Here is a 16,320-nt window from a genome sequence, read left to right as displayed (position 1 = left end):
GTGGCGGGCTGAAGAGAGTAAGTGGCGGGCTGAAGAGAGGGCTGAAGCTGAAAGGTGACGGCAGCGTGATGAGAGGAGGCAGGATTCAATGCTGAGGCTGCTGGAGGATCAAACCAATATGCTCCAGCGTATGGTTGAGGTGCAGGAAAGGCATCTGGAGCACAGACCGCCGCTACAGCCCCTGTGTAACCAACCGCCCTCCTCCCCAAGTTCCATAGCTTCCTCACCCAGATACCCAAGAATGCGGTGGGGGTCCTCCGGCCACCCAGCCACTCCACCCCAGAGGATTGCCCAAGCAACGGAAGGCTGGCATTCAATAAGTTTTAAAGTTTTAAACTTTCAAAGTGCTGTGTGGCCTTGTCCTTCCCTCCTTCACCACCCCTCCCAGTGCTTCTCTCCTCCACCACCCCTCCCAGGCTACGTTGGCACTTATCCCCTATTTGTGTGATGAATTAATACAAAATGCATGAATGTGAAGCAACAATGACTTTATTGCCTCTGCAAGTGGTGATCGAAGAGAGGAGTGGAGGGTGGTTAGCTTACAGGGAAGTAGAGTGAACCAAGGGGCAGGGGGTTTCATCAAGGAGAACCAAACAGAACTTTCACACCGTAGCCTGGCCAGTCATGAAACTGTTTTTCAAAGCTTCTCTGATGCGCACCGCGCCCTCCTGTGCTCTTCTAACCGCCCTTGTGTCTAGCTGCACATAACCAGCGGCCAGGCGATTCGCCTCAACCTCCCACCCCGCCATAAACGTCTCCCCCTTACTCTCACAGATATTGTGGAGCGCACAGCAAGCAGTAATAACAGTGGGAATATTGGTTTCGCCGAGGTCTAACCGAGTCAGTAAATTGTGCCAGCGCGCTTTTAAATGTCCAAATGCACATTCTACCACCATTCTGCACGTGCTCAGCCTGTAGTTGAACAGCTCCTGACTATTGTCCAGGCTGCCTCTGTATGGGTTCACGAGCCATGGCATTAAGGGGTAGGCTGGGTCCCCAAGGATAACTATAGGCATTTCAATATCCTCAGCGGTTATTCTCTGATCTGGGAATAAAGTCCCTTCCTGCAGCTTTTGAAATAGACCAGAGTTCCTGAAGATGCGAGCGTCATGTACCTTTCCCGGCCATCCCACGTTGATGTTGGTGAAACGTCCCTTGTGATCCACCAGTGCTTGCAGCACTATTGAAAAGTACCCCTTGCGGTTTATGTACTCGGCGGCTTGGTGCTCCGGTGCCAAGATAGGGATATGGGTTCCGTCTATGGCTCCACCACAGTTAGAGAATCCCATTGCAGCAAAGCTATCCATTATGACCTGCACATTTCCCAGGGTCACTACCCTTGATATCAGCAGATCTTTGCTTGCATTGGCTACTTGCATCACAAGAACCCCCACAGTAGATTTGCCCACTCCAAATTGATTCCCGACTGACCGGTAGCTGTCTGGCGTTGCAAGCTTCCATAGGGCTATCGCCACTCGCTTCTCAACTGTGAGGGCTGCTCTCATCTTGGTATTCTTGCGCTTCAGGGCAGGGGAAAGCAAGTCACAAAGTTCCATGAAAGTGCCCTTATGTATGCGAAAGTTTCGCAGCCACTGGGAATCGTCCCAGACCTGCAACACTATGCGGTCCACCAGTCTGTGCATTTTTCCCGGGCCCAGAGTCGGCGTTCCACCGCATGAACCTGCCACATTAGCACCATGATGCCTGCATTGCCAGGGCCTGTGGTTTAAGAGAAGTCTGTGTCCATGTCCTCTTCACTCTCATCACCATGCTGACGTTGCCTGCTCGCCTGGTTCTGGTGCTGCATATACTGCTGGATAATGCGTGTGGTGTTTAATGTGCTCTTAATTGCCAAAGTGAGCTGAGCAGGCTCCATGCTTGCCGAGGTATGGCGTCTGCACAGAAAAAAGGAGCAGAACGATCGTCTGCCATTGCTCTGATGGAGGGAGGGGCGACTGACGACATGGATTACAGGGTTGGCTTATAGGGAATTAAAATCAACAAAGAGGGTGGCTTTACATCAAGGAGAAACAAAAAGAACTGTTACACAGAATGGCCCCCTCAAGGATTGAACTCAAACTCCTGGGTTTAGCAAGCCAATGCTCAACCCACTAAGCTATCCCTCCCTCTGGTATTTCAGGCAGGACTGAATCTCTATTAAAGTTTTCAAGGTGCCCCTGACAGACCTCACCAAAACAACTGTCGGCCGTTGATTCACAGAGGAAGGGAGACGGGGTGGGGTGAGGGGGAATGAATACAAAACAAATCTGGGCTATTTCTGGTATTGATCCACTCCATCGATCTTTTACATCTTTGGCTGGCAGCAGATGGTGCAGTAGGACTACAAGCCATCCACATCTCCTGGCTGCTCAGCAGAAGATGGTGCAACAGGACTGCTAGCCATCCTCATCTCCTGCCTGCTCACCATAAGATGGTACAATAGGATTGCCTGTAGGACTAAAGAGAATGATTTGGTCGAGTCACTCCTAATTTAGTCCCTGCACCCATGTCTGCCCAGGCACTCCTGACCAACCTTACCGAGGTGGCCAGAAGCACCTTGGACATGATGGGATGGTTTTCAGGCCTATTGCACAGTCTGTTGCCACAAGGCAATGGGTTGCTGCTGCTGTGTAGCAATGCAGTACCACGTCTGCCAGCACCCAGGAGACATACGGTGACAGTGAACTGAGCGGGCTCCATGCTTGCTGTGGTATGACGTCTGCACAGGTAGTTCAGGAAAAAAGGCGCGAAATGATTGTCTGCCATTGCTTTCACAGAGGGAGGGCCTGACAACATGTACCCAGAACCACCTGCAACAATGTTTTTTGCCCCATCAGGCATTGGGATCTCAACCCAGAAGCACTGCACAGACACTCAGGGCTGTGGCAGGGATAGATGCCTCTCCCCCTGCTGCGGCTGGGAGAGAGGCGCCCCTGCCCCGACCCCAACCTACACCCAACCCAGCCCCGGACCTGCCACGGCTGGGGGAGAGGCACCTCACCTTACCTCACCTGCTGCAGGGAGAGAGAGCTGGGGGGAGTCCTCTCTCCCCACTGTAGGTCCAGGGCAGTCTACACCCCAAACCCCTCACCCCCGGCCCCACCCCAGAACCTACACCCCCAGCCGGAGACCAGACCCCAACCTTCTGCCCCAGCCCTGAGCCCCCTCCCACACTCCAAACCCCTCGGCCCCACTCCCGCCACATGAATTTTGTTATGTGCATTGTTATGGAAGTGCTGTGTCACACATCACCTCCATATCGGTGCACATAACAAAATTTATTCCACACATGCATGGGAAAATGAGAGGGAACACAGCTTCTCCTCTGGACTGCCTGCAATTTGTTCACATGTGCGGTTAGCTGCTCAGTGCCCAAGAGCAAGGGGCCCTTGGTGCAGACACTGACCCCTCTGCTGGGCTGGACACTAAATTCACTAAGCGAGAGTCCAGGCTCAGGCAATCACTAAAAATGGCCAAAATAAAGGCAAGGGGCAACAGGAACCCCAGTTGTACCCTTTCCCCTAGGCCCAAGCACTAAGGAGGGGCAACTTGATACTCCCCTATCTTTGCGGGTTGGTATAGCCCAATGATGGGCATGATGGGACTTGTAGTACCACTGCGAGGCCTCTGGGAGCTACACGTCGGCCAGCCGTGCTTCCGTCGGCGCGAGGATATCTGGGACCTGTAGTCTTCCAGCAGCTCCTTCAGCATTAGATTGGCAGCGTGGAGAACTACATTTCCCGGGAGACCTTGCGGTAGCGCTCTGGCCTTGTGCTTGGCGGAGTGCGGCTGGCAGCTGGTACAGCGTGGAGAAGGCTGCGGAGGCCAGCTGGGGAGTCGCAAAGGATAGGATGATGGTGAGTATGGGGCTGTGTCCCGGGGGCACCACGGGCAACTGGTGAGAGAGCGAAAGGTTGGGGGTGTATGTGCATTGTCCACAGGGCGAGAGGCTGGGGATGTGCATTGTCTCACAGGGAGAAGGGCTGGGGCTGTGGACTCCCCATAGCGGGTAACTCTGACAGCAGGTTTCAGAGTAGCAGTCTTGTTAATTTGTATCCGCAAAAAGAAAAGGAGGACTTGTGGCACCTTAGAGACGAACAAATTTATTTGAGCACAAGCTTTCGTGAGCTACAGCTCACTTCATCGGAGGCATTCAGTGGAAAATGCAGTGGGGAGATTTATATACACAGAGAACATGAAACAATGAGTGTTACCATACAGACTGTAACGAGAGTGATCAGGTAAGGTGAGCTATTACCAGCAGGAGAGCAGTTGACAAGAATTTCCAGCAGTTGACAAGAATTTGTGAGGAACTGGGCTGGGCCGGGGGGGGGAAATAAAAGTGGGAAATAGTTTTACTTTGTGTAATGACACATCTACTCCTAGTCTTTATTCAAGGCTAAGTTAATTGTATCCAGTTTGCAAATTAATTCTAATTCAGCAGTCTCTCATTGGAGTCTGTTTTTGAAGTTTTTTTGTTGAAGAACCTGCCACTTTTAGGTCTGTAATCGAGTGACCAAAGAGATTGAAGTGTTCTCCGACTGGTTTTTGAATGTTATAATTCTTGACATCTGATTTGTGTCCATTTATTCTTTTATGTAGAGAGTGTCCAGTTTGGCCAATGTACATGGCAGAGGGGCATTGCTGGCACATGATGGCATATATCACATTGGTATATGTGCAGGTGAACGAGCCTCTGAAAATGTGGCTGATGTGATTAGGCCCTATGATGGTGTCCCCTGAATAGATATGTGGACACAGTTGGCAATGGGCTTTGTTGCAAGGATAGGTTCCTGGGTTAGTGGTTCTGTTGTGTGGTGTGTGGTTGCTGGTGAGTATTTGCTTCAGGTTGGGGGGCTGTCTGTACACAAATCAGATGTCAAGAATTATGACATTCAAAAACCAGTCGGAGAACACTTCAATCTCTTTGGTCACTTGATTACAAACCTAAAAGTGGCAGTTCTTCAACAAAAAAACTTCAAAAACAGACTCCAATGAGAGACTGCTGAATTGGAATTAATTTGCAAACTGGATACATTTAACTTAGGCATGAATAAAGACTGGGAGTGGATGTGTCATTACACAAAGTAAAACTATTTCCCATGTTTATTCCCCCCCACACTGTTCCTCACATGTTCTTGTCAACTGCTGGAAATGGCTCACCTTGATTAGTGCTACAAAAGGTTCCACCCCCGCTGCTCTCCTGCTGGTAATAGCTCACCTTACCTGATCACTCTCGTTACAGTGGGTATGGTAACACCCATTGTTTCATTGTCTCTGTGTATATAAAATCTCCCCACTGTATTTTCCACTACATGCATCCGAAGAAGTGAGCTGTAGCTCACGAAAGCTTATGCTCAAATAAATTTGTTAGTCTCTAAATTGCCACAAGTACTCCTTTTCTTTAAGACAGCAGACTGCGTTCTGTATGGGGATAGCCATAGAGGTCCATACAATCTCTTTATCCATCAGGGGCCTGTGGCATGCTCCATTTCTTGTCATGCCTTCTGTCAAAGGATCTCAAAACAATTTTCTACCATTGATTCACTGAACTTTACAAGGCCTTGTGAAGCTGTTGTTCTCTCTCTTTTAGGAAAGGGGAAGCTGGGGCACTGAAAGGTTAAGTGAATTGCCCAAGGTTACAGAGTGGGATGGTAGCAGAGCTTGGGAAAGAAGCTATGTTGACGCCTAGTGCTGTGCTTTAACTAGCATATGGCATGTATGCTGTTGCTCGACTTTGGCCTGTCAATATGGCACATGCATTTAAGGGGTTCTTCCTTTTAGGCTGTCCTGCCAGAGGATTTTTGTTTTACATTGTAGTGACAATTATGCCATGGTGCTGGAAACAGTACCCAAAGCTATCTAGGATTGGTATAGTACTATAGTCAATGTCTTGTAAAATGCAGGACAGCTTCAGTAAAAATTGGCACTTTCCCTTGAAAGAGCAGGCAAGTTTACTTAGACTTAAATTTTGGCAGTTATAAAAATGTTTATAACAAAATTTAAAAATAAGAACTTGGTTTATCTTTTCTCATTGTGTAAGGCAAGTATTCTCAGCCCCCCAACATGCTGTAAAAACTCCATGGCCCACCTGTGCTACAGTAACTGGTTTTCTGTGTATAAAAGCCAATGCTGGCATGAAGGGGTAGCAACCAGGGCAAATCGCCTGGGGCCTCATGCCACAGGGGCCCCTGCGAAGCTACATTGCTCAGGCTTCGGCTTCACCCCGGGTGGAGGGACTCAGGGCCCTGGGCTTCAGCCCTATGCAGTGGGACTTCAGCTTTCTGCCCTGGAGCCCAGTGAGTAGAACACTGGCCCTGCTCAGTGGACCCCCTGAAACCTGCTCTTGGCCCTGGACCTCTGGTTAAGAACCACTGGTGTAAGGTCCATACACTAATACGATATTTGGGATATCACTGTCCGTTGCATGGATAGTGGAAAAATATTGTTAAGAGATTATGAGTATCCATTTATTCTCAAATATAGGGATAGTTCTGTATCAAGCATAGGAGAACAAGAAGATGTCAGTAGATAGGGTAGATTTGAAACATTTCATCAGGTTATGTAATCCCTTTTGTATGGTTTATAGTCATTCTGTGCCTTTCGAAGGCACCCTTTTATTTCAGAGGTCCCCAAACTGTGGAGTGCACCCGCTAGAGGGGGTGCAGAGGAATGTTCTGGGGGGAGGGCAGGGCATGGGTCAGCCCCCATGAGGGGAAGTATATGCATATATTTTTAAAATGTATCCATGTTCGTTGTTTATAAAATAATGCAGCTTAGTTTATTAAAACCTTTTAGCCAAAGATCTTATACTTTACATACAATAATGCAAGCAGATTCTGCTCTCTTGCACTTTTAGGAAGTATTATTTCCATTTCCTGTATGGGAAAATTGAAGCACAGTGAAGTCTAGAGATTTTTCCAGCGTTACACAGTGAGTTACTGAGAGAAATAGGAATAGAGAGGCGTGACTTGTCGTCCCTTTTTCTAATCGCTACTCGTGCTACTTCCCACTAGATCCAAGCTGTTTGCCAATATCTAACTCATTACTTGACTGCAGCCATGGTGTGCTTATAACAGGCTTTCTTTGAGGCACATTTGCAAGGCCCTTTGTATGCTACTGATGACTACATCAAGCCTTCTGTCTTGGAAGAAGAGTATTAATTACTTCCTTTGAGATTTTTGGTTTTATCACATGATTAAATCTTAGGGGTACAGCCATACGTGGATCAATCACTCCTCACAATATCCACATGCTGAAGCTTGTTCAGGCACTATGGTGGCAGGGAACAGTGTGTTCAAGAATTGTCACTCATTAACATGAGGTCAGAGCAACAGTGAAGAGCAGTAATATTTTAAATTCAATAGAAAACCAAAATTACGTTAGAATTATGGTGTACAAGGCTGGTGAGATCAATCAGCAAGGGCTAATGCCTGTTTGTGGCATAAAGTAGAGATCAACTTGAATCAGTTTGGAAAGAACATAAGTGGTTTTGGATTAGCTGTTACAATTTATTGTCCAAATGGTCCCTTTGTGCCGGTGCTTTCATGTTTTAGAATTCATGCTGGTGATAGCAAAACATGCAGTGTAGCCTCTTGGTACTTTATCACTCCTGCAGCAACACACTCTGCCAAAAACTATGTACTGAGAGCCTCTCCATCCTTTTAAACCTATGCAAAATAAACCAACCTGTATTTTTATTTTTAAACTTCCTAACTCCTTGGTCTTTAGGGGCACAAATTGAACCAAACCACTTATGGTTTGCTTTGTTTTTTTTCCTAATGTTGGGGGTGGGAACTCTGTAATGCACAAGTCCATGGTAATTTAGTTGTGAAGTAAAGACAGATCATTTAGCAATAGGGCTCCAGGACAGGAGGCTTAATTGCAAGTGGCTTCCTAAAACTTACTTGGAGCCAATATGGGGGCAGCATGGTTTAGTTATCGGAGCACAAGGCAGTGCATTAGGAATTTAGGAGTTCTAACCTAATGCAAATCACTCCTCTTTATTTGCTATCATGGAAACTGAGGTAGAAAAGTTAATGGTACTTCATTTAGGTAGCGAGTTTGAGGATTCGTTAATATTTATAGTTGTGCTTTGCTGATGTATAGAATTATCTGAGTCCTAAACATTTTACAGTATTCACTGAATTTTAACCAGGTGACATGAGTTTTAACCTTTTAAAAAAAATCTTAGGAGAATAAGAGACATATAAACTTTTTGATAGATGGCAGAGTGCTATAGTTTTGTGTACTCCAGAATGATGATTGGAAATCTGAGATACAGTTCCAATGTCCAGTTACAGAATGAATGCAGAACTGTTCTGTGGTATAATGAGTGCAGAAATATGATAAATGGTTGGCCAACTGGCTAGATTTTTTTTCTCTTGCATTTGAATAGGAACGGAAAGGGACCGCAAAAGTGGACTTCCTGAAGAAAATTGAAAAAGAAATCCAGCGGAAGTGGGATGATGCACGAGTGTTTGAGGTTAACGCATCTGATATTGGGAGCCGGACAAGGTAACATTTTTGTGTGGGGAGGGAAAGCTTCTAAATAGAGCTGGTTGGAATTTCTTTGATGGAAATTTTTTTTGGTCGAACGCTTCGGTTTTTTTTCTATTTTCCAACCACTTTGTTCTTACATAATCCAAAATATTTTTCTGTTTCTACATTATGTGGGAATCCCTGTTGCTGACAGTTTGTAAAGCAGTGGTGCATGTATGTTGGCTGAAATACCAATGAGCTGAAAGAAATTTCTTCCATTTCCTTTGTAGCAGCAGATGCTGCTGAGATCAGTGAGTGAGGGTGTTTCTGAGATCCCCTCTGTGACCAGATAACTTCCCATACTTTGTTGTCCTGGTAAAGATTTGTTTGTCTTCATATTTCAATATGGGGCAGTCTGCAGTTCCTGCAAAACTACTCCCTGAATCAGATAATTGGCGACCCAAAAGGGGCAAACAATCTCTGAATGCTAAGAGAACTAGTGCAACAAACCATGTGTGGTTATTTTCCTTGTTCAGATTTCAGGAGGATATATGGGGCAGCTGCAGTCCACTATCTTTAATATTCATGATGTTATCTTCCCAAAAGGTCATGGATTTAAATCCCCAGAACTACTAATGTTTTAAAGTTTCAGACTGCAAAGGAAAGGTACAGGTCAGCACTCCATAGACAATTTTACAGTAATAAATCCTTTGATCTGGAATTCCATGGGACACGATGGTAACATACAATCATTCTATTCGTAAATGGAGTAAAATCTGCTTGCTAAATTAAAGCTGTTTATACTTCTAATTAGCATACAGTTCTGTTTATTTTGGGGTTTAAGGTCCTATGGCTTTAAACTCTTGGCACTATTTGTAAAAGTTAAAGTAGGTGAAACGATCTAGAACTACCCCAAAACAGAGTTTCCATGTCACTGGTGCAGCTGGGAAGGTCTCTGCAAACAGCTTGTCCTTGAATGCCTAATTAGGAGTCAACCAAGTCACCAAATAGAGTATGCCTTACATCAGAGGTGGGCAAACTACGGCCCGCGGGCCACCTCTGGCCCGTGGGACCCTCCTGCCTGGCCCCTGAGCTCCTGGCTTGGGAGGCTAGCCCCCAGCCCCACCCCTGCTGTCCCCCCTCCCCTGCAGCCTCAGTGCACTGCGCCGCCGATGCAACGCTCTGGGCAGCTGGGCAGCGCAGTTGCAGAGCCGCGGCCTGACCCGGTGCTCTGGGCGGCGCGACTGTAGTGCCACTGGCGCTCCAGGCAGCGCGGTAAGGGGGCAGGGAGCGGGGGTGTTGGATAGAGGGCAGGGGAGTTGGGAGTGGTGGTCGGGGGGAGGGGATGTGGAGAGTGATTGGGGCGGTCAGAGAGCGGGGAACAGGGGGATTGGATGGGGCAGGGGTCCCGGGGGGGCGGGCAGTCAGGAAGGAGAGGGGGAGTTAGATGGGTTGGCGGGGGGCAGTCGGGGCAGGAGTTCCAGGGGTGGCTAGGGGACAGGGAGAAGGGGTGGTTGGATGGGCCAGGGGTCCTGGGGGGCAAGTCAGGAATGAGAGGGGGGTTTGGATGGGGAGGCAGGGGGCAGTTGGGGTGGGAGGGGTCGGGGGGGGCAGGTGGGGGTGGGTGGGGTAGGAGTCCTGAGCGGGCCAACAGGGGGGTTGGGTGGGACTGGAGTCCCGGGGGAGCCGTCAGGGGGCAAGAAGTGGGGGTTGGATAGGAGACGGCGGCCACGCCTGGCTGTTCGGGGAGACACAGCCTCCCCTAACTGGCCCTCCATACAATTTTGGAAACCCGATGTGGCCCTGAGGCCAAAAAGTTTGCCTGCCCCTGCCTTACATTGTACTGAGCTTGAGCTCTGATAGATCAGCAGGGGGAGCGAGTTATGAAAGTGAGGGCCTTCTGCTGCCATTCCTGGATTCAGTCCTAGAAACTGACAGCAGGAACATCCCTATCAGTCTTAAATGCTACAATGAGATATAAGGTTTCATAGATTCACATTAATAGATTGTAAGGCCAGAATGGACCATTGTGATCATACAATCTGACTTGCTGCATAACACAGGCCATAGGACTTCCCTGAATTAATTTCTGTTTAAAAAATTCCAGTCTCGATTTGAAAATTATTGAAAATGAACATTTAACAGTCCAGAGAGCCCCTCAGCCAGCTCTCTTAAAACTTGAATGCAAGTTATCTGCACATGCTGATTTAAAAATCTCTAACTTTAACAGCTGCTGTTTAACATGCTCCTGAGTTATTGTTGGAATGGAAAGTGATATGACTACATCATCAGGCTTTTTTCCAAATACAGATCAGAAATATTTATTGACTACATCTGCTTTTTCTTTTTTATTGTTGACAATTGTCATTTCCATATGGTAATGGACCAATACCATTGTTCTTAATATAATTAGAAAAACTTCTTTTTGTCCTTAATTCTGCTGTCTATACATTTTTCATTGTGCCCTTTTGGTTCCCTTATTAAATTTTTACGATGCCTAGTTTCTAATCTATTTTAGTTGCTATCAGTGCTCCATTTCTTCCACTTGGTATATGTTGTATTTTTTATTTTTGTATAGTTGTTTTCACTTCCCCTCTAAGCCTGGTTTTTTAACCTGTGTAGCCTTATGTCTTGACTGTGGCTTCATGGGCATTCAGTAAAATGTTCTTAAACAGTTCCCAATTATCATTGATATTTTTGTGTTTAAATTCTTTCCCACAGCCAGTTTGGCTCGTAATTGTTTTCAGCTTTGTGAAACTGACTTTTTTTAAGCACCCAGTATATAAAATACTAGTTTGGCCTTTTATTCTGTTTGCACAGAAAAAATCAAGTATTGATTGCTTGTACCTACGCAACCACTAATTTTTACTTCTGTGATCAATTCTGCTTTATCTGCCAGGATGAGGTCTAATTATAGAATTCCCCCTGCTGAATGCAATACTTTCTGAGTTAGGTGAGAGACCACCTCCCTGTTACTTTAGTCCCAGAATAGTCAGAACTCTAAAGACTATAACTAGGGTCCTACCAAATTCATGGTCCATTTTGGTCAATTTCACAGTCAGAGGATTTTTAAAAATTGTAAATTTCATGATTTCAGCTATTTAAATCTGATATTTCATGGTGTTGTAAATGTAGAGGTCCTGACCCAAAAAGGAGGTGGGTGGGTGGGTGGGTGTGTGTGTGGGGGGGGGGCACAAGGGTATTGTGGTTTTTTTTTTTTTGTGGGGGAGAGGGGGTACTGCTACCCTTACTTCTGCACTGCTACTGTTGGCGATGCTGCCTTTAGAGCTGGAGAGTGGCGGCTGCTGGCCAAGAGCCCAGCTCTGAAGGCAGAAGCCACTGCCAGCAGCAGAGCAGAAGTAAAGATGTCATGGTATGGTATTGGCACCCTTCTGAGCTGCTGCCTGCAGAGCTGGGGCCTCAGTCAGCAGCCACCACTCTCCGGCCGCTCATCTCTGAAGGCAGCTTTGCAGAAGTGAGGGTCATGTGGTATGGTTTTGCCATCCTTACTTCTGTGCTGCTGCTGGTGGGGTGCTGCCTTGAGAGCTGGGTGCCTGGCTAACAGCTGCCACTCTCTGGCCATCCAGCTCTGAAGGCAGTACAGAAGTATGGGTGGCAATACTGCAACCCCCCCCCCCAAACTGCCTTTTGGGTCAGGACCCCCAATTTGAGAAACACTGGTCTCCCCCATGACATCTGTTTAGTATAGGGTAAAAGGACACAAAAGACCAGATTTTATAGGGGGAGATCAGATTTCACGGTCCATGATGCATTTTTCATGGCCGTGAATTTTGTAGGGCTCTAACTATAACCAACCATTTGAATTGTACCTGTAAGCTCTGGAGACATGTCAGCAGAACATGACTTTGGTCTTTTGCGAAACAGAGCCTGGAACAAAAATAAATTGTCAACTAAAGTGAAAATCTGTATTTATGAGACATATGTTTTATCCACTCTTCTATATGGCTCAGAAACATGGACAACTTATGCTAAACTTACCAAAAGACTAAATAGTTTTCATATCCGATACTTGCGTAAAATTCTTCAAATAAGATGGCAAGATGGGGTGACAAATGTGGAAGTGTCAAATTGTGCTGGTATGTCATTTCCTGCAATAAAAGAAAAGGAGTACTTGTGGCACCTTAGAGATTGTTGATTAGTAAGAAAAGACTCAGGTGGCTTGGACATGTCAAGCGAATGCTGGATTACATGATCCTAAAGAGCACGTTGTACTCTGAAACTTGTGAAGGGTCTAGAAAGAGAGGCAGACTGCTGCACAGATTTCGGAATGCTTGCAAAGATGATTTAGTATCCTTTGGAATCTCTGTGAATGATTGGGGAAAGGAGTGCAGGATGCTGGTTGGTGGAGTCAGCTTGTAGATAGAGCGAGGTGGACTGGATCAAACTTTGTGATGACTGGCTTCAGAGAAGGAAAGGATCTGCTGCTCGGATTCAGAGCATTGCTAGCGCGTGGGTATGACCGGACTGTCACTTGCGGTTCGGACTTAGCAGCCATCAAAGAACTCATCGGCTCGTACACTATGCTCTGTAAAGAGCGTCAGTGCCATTGTTGCAGGTGGGGAAACTGAGGCATAGATAGGTTAAGTAAATGACTTATCCAAGGCTACACATCAAGTCACTGGCATAACCAGGGTTAGAACTCAAGTGTTTCTTGGTTCTTTGTCCACTGGAAGATGCTGCGTCTAGTTACCAGCTATTTTGTTAGAACAGTATTCAGTTTATTTATGAAGAAATTTTGCTTATAACCAAATAGAGGTTGTTACTGGGGACACTTACATTATCGTAGTTGTTTAATAGATTCATTCATTTAAAATAAGTGGTGCTAGTCTCTTATTCTGAAATTCACTTTTAAAAGTTAGTTGTGGTGGTGTTTTAAACATCTTTTTAATCCTTCCTCAGTAAAGGGAAGTACTTTGTCACCTTTCCATACCCATATATGAATGGTCGCCTTCACCTTGGACACACGTTTTCTTTATCTAAATGTGAGGTAAGAATTTCTCTTTCCTAATAGCTTTTTATTTTAATGCCTCTTCAGAGCAAATGTTATTGAGCCACCAGAGTGCCTCACTTATTATTCTCTTGTCTTAGTAATAACAAAGTCTTAAAATGCCACGTTTTCTGTTTTCTCTGCATTTTAATGTCTCGGTCCTTACACAAGGTGACACCAGAGTAACCAGCAAAAGTAAAATGTTTATAATCCCAGCAGATTGTGAGATGTTGGACCTTAAAGCCAGATCATTCTGATTATCCTGTCTTGTATTCTTTGTACTCCTATTTCAAATTCGTCATGATTTTTAACAGCTGCTTTCTTGAAGGAATTAGAAGATTAAGGTCTGAGATTTCCAAAGAAACCTCAACGCATCTTTCTTTCATGCAAGCTCTAACACCCACGTCCAAGTGTTTTTAAATCCTAACAGCTGTGCATGCACAAAATCTGCCATCTGTGTGCATATGTGTTTGTGCACAGACCTGTTCATATCCAAAAGTAGGCTATTTTCTGAAATTCGAAAACTAGAGAGATGGTATAAAACAATGATTTCTAGTTATACTGGTTTTCATAGTAGTGTCTGCTGAAATCCTACTGGATTTGAAGCGTGGATGGCATAAGAGTCGCCATAATCACAACTGAAATATTTTTTCAAAGTACGATGTTTGTGACTTCCTGGGCTAGAGAAGAATGATACATAATAGGGGAAAGAGGAAAGCTGGAATTCTCATAATAGTGCACAACATGAATTCTATCCCTGAAGTTCTGAGATCACATCTTAACTACCATTTGATCCTTCAGTTTAGCAGTGTCTTTTTGGCACTCATACAGGCTGAACAGACCATGTCTTTCATGAATGTAATATTCATTGTTATCTACTTGACACTATGTTTTTTCCTCTTGTTGATCTGTGCCAATTGTAAGGAACATTATAAGGCTAACTGCTATTCCCTTTCCTTTCTTAATATAAATATTTGTGAAGAAGAGTATTAGTTTATATCATTAGAATAATTTTATAGAATTTCACAGCTTATTTTGTGAAAGTACTATGTGTGTTATACTCAAGTTCATGCTCACCTTCCTAATGCACCGTGTCTTGGAGTCAACAGTTTATATAAAGTTTTTATGATACTGCTGTGCATTCTTTTTATCCATGGAAACTCAGTGCTTTACAAACATCAGTCAGTCCAGTCTTGTGGGACCTGTCATATAGGTAAGTGTTGATTTAACTTTTCAGGTGGGGAACCTGAGATAGAGACTGAATTAATTGCTAAATTGAATTGCACAACAAGTCAGTGGCAGAACTGGGAATATACTCCTAACTTCTATTCTTTTACTCAGATCATTAGACAATATTCATTGCTTTGTGTATATTTAGTAATTTTGACTGCAAAATGAATCTGAGTCAGAGGTTAAGGACTTAGTGTGTCAAGTCACCTGCTATAGCTTTTTGCAGTTATTGCTTCATATTTTTGATGGATGCCTTTTTTTTAAACTTTCTGTAGTTTGCAGTTGGGTATCAAAGGCTAAAAGGAAAGAATTGCCTGTTCCCATTTGGCCTGCATTGTACTGGCATGCCTATTAAGGTAAGACTGCTCTGAGTTACTAAGGTCTCTTCAGCATAGTTCTGTATTTAAGTGAAGTTTTCAGTTAGCCCTACATTGCATATTCAAAGTATTGATTGAACTGTTTGAAGAATGCATAGGTGCAGTTTGATATGAAACCCGTCAATTTTTAGGATTTGTACGGTATGAAAGCATGGCTCTATTTGAATGGAAAAGCATCTCTTGTGGGCATTTCTGGAAATGAACACCCTTGTCTCAAACCAAAGTGTTCAGATCATATTTACATCCTTTCCACACTCACACTGATGTATGGCATCCCCTGTCATAATAGGTACAGACAATCCACAGTACTTGGATTTGGACAATTCCTAGGATGAGAATGATATTTTAGATTATAGTGGATAATTCTAGCTGACATGAATAAGATGGAATTGATTGCTATGTTATTCTCCAGTGTATGAAGACAGGGAGCTGGAGAGGTACATCTCTGCTCTGATGCCTTATATATATATACATTTCAATAGCACCTAAAGGCCACAACCAGGTGTATTATGTACAAACACCTAATGAATGACTGCCTCAAAGATCTTACAGTCTGAGTCATTTGTGTGTATCCAATGTTACCAGTGCACGAGGGCCTCAAATTGGGAAACCTTGGACCTTTAATAATCTATTTTTATGTTCTAAAGCAGGGGTCAGCAACCTTTCAGAAGTGGTGTGCCGAGTCTTCATTTATTCACTCTAATTTAAGGTTTTGCCTGCCAGTAATATATTTAAACGTTTTGAGAAGGTCTCTTTCTATAAGTCTATAATATATAACTAAACTATTGTTGTATGTAAAGTAAATAAGGTTTTAAAAAAGTTTAAGAAGCTTCATTTAAAGTTAAATTAAAATGCAGAGCCACCCAGACCGGTAGCCAGGACCCGGGCAGTGTGAGTGCCACTGAAAATCAGCTCGCGTGCCGCCTTTGGCATGCGTGCCATAGGTTGCCTACCCCTGTTCTAAAATTATTTCATAGCTGCAAAACTTAAAAGAAAATTATGTCTTTGTACCTGCATAGCCAACATTGCTTATGCATCTAGGACTATGATAAAAATGAGCAGTGACTAATATTTTTTTTATTGATTAATGGCTAATAAGCTATCCTGATTATGACTGAGGTCTGATAATTGTTTTCCTATCTCCATCACTAATTAAAATATGAAGTGGAGGAGAATTTTTTCAATTCCTAGCCAGTAGTCAAAGATGGACAGGTTAGTGGTGAA

General features: G+C 44.7%; 1 protein-coding gene across 4 annotated transcripts in view; it reads left to right on the top strand.

Moving 5' to 3' along the window:
* The first annotated feature begins 3,731 nt into the window (after positions 1 to 3,731).
* LARS1 (leucyl-tRNA synthetase 1) overlaps positions 3,732 to 16,320 on the top strand; it is a 56,120-nt gene continuing 43,531 nt past the window's right edge. For 3 of the 4 annotated variants that reach the window (XR_014712761.1, XR_014712762.1, XR_014712763.1), the window contains exons 1-4: positions 3,755 to 3,857; positions 8,399 to 8,517; positions 13,402 to 13,489; positions 14,995 to 15,075. Coding sequence is in view for 1 of the 4 variants with exons in the window: in XM_084637421.1 (XP_084493547.1) it covers positions 3,852 to 3,857; positions 8,399 to 8,517; positions 13,402 to 13,489; positions 14,995 to 15,075 (294 nt within the window). In the remaining 3 variants the exon portion in view is untranslated. Of the gene's footprint in view, positions 3,858 to 8,398; positions 8,518 to 13,401; positions 13,490 to 14,994; positions 15,076 to 16,320 lie in introns of all 4 variants that reach the window. The other variant, XM_084637421.1, reaches the window with a different exon arrangement.

This window comes from Lepidochelys olivacea (genome assembly GCF_965140295.1).
Source record: "Lepidochelys olivacea isolate rLepOli2 genome assembly, chromosome: 8".
NCBI lineage: Eukaryota > Metazoa > Chordata > Testudines > Cheloniidae > Lepidochelys > Lepidochelys olivacea.
This window is presented reverse-complemented; position numbering and strand designations above follow the sequence as displayed.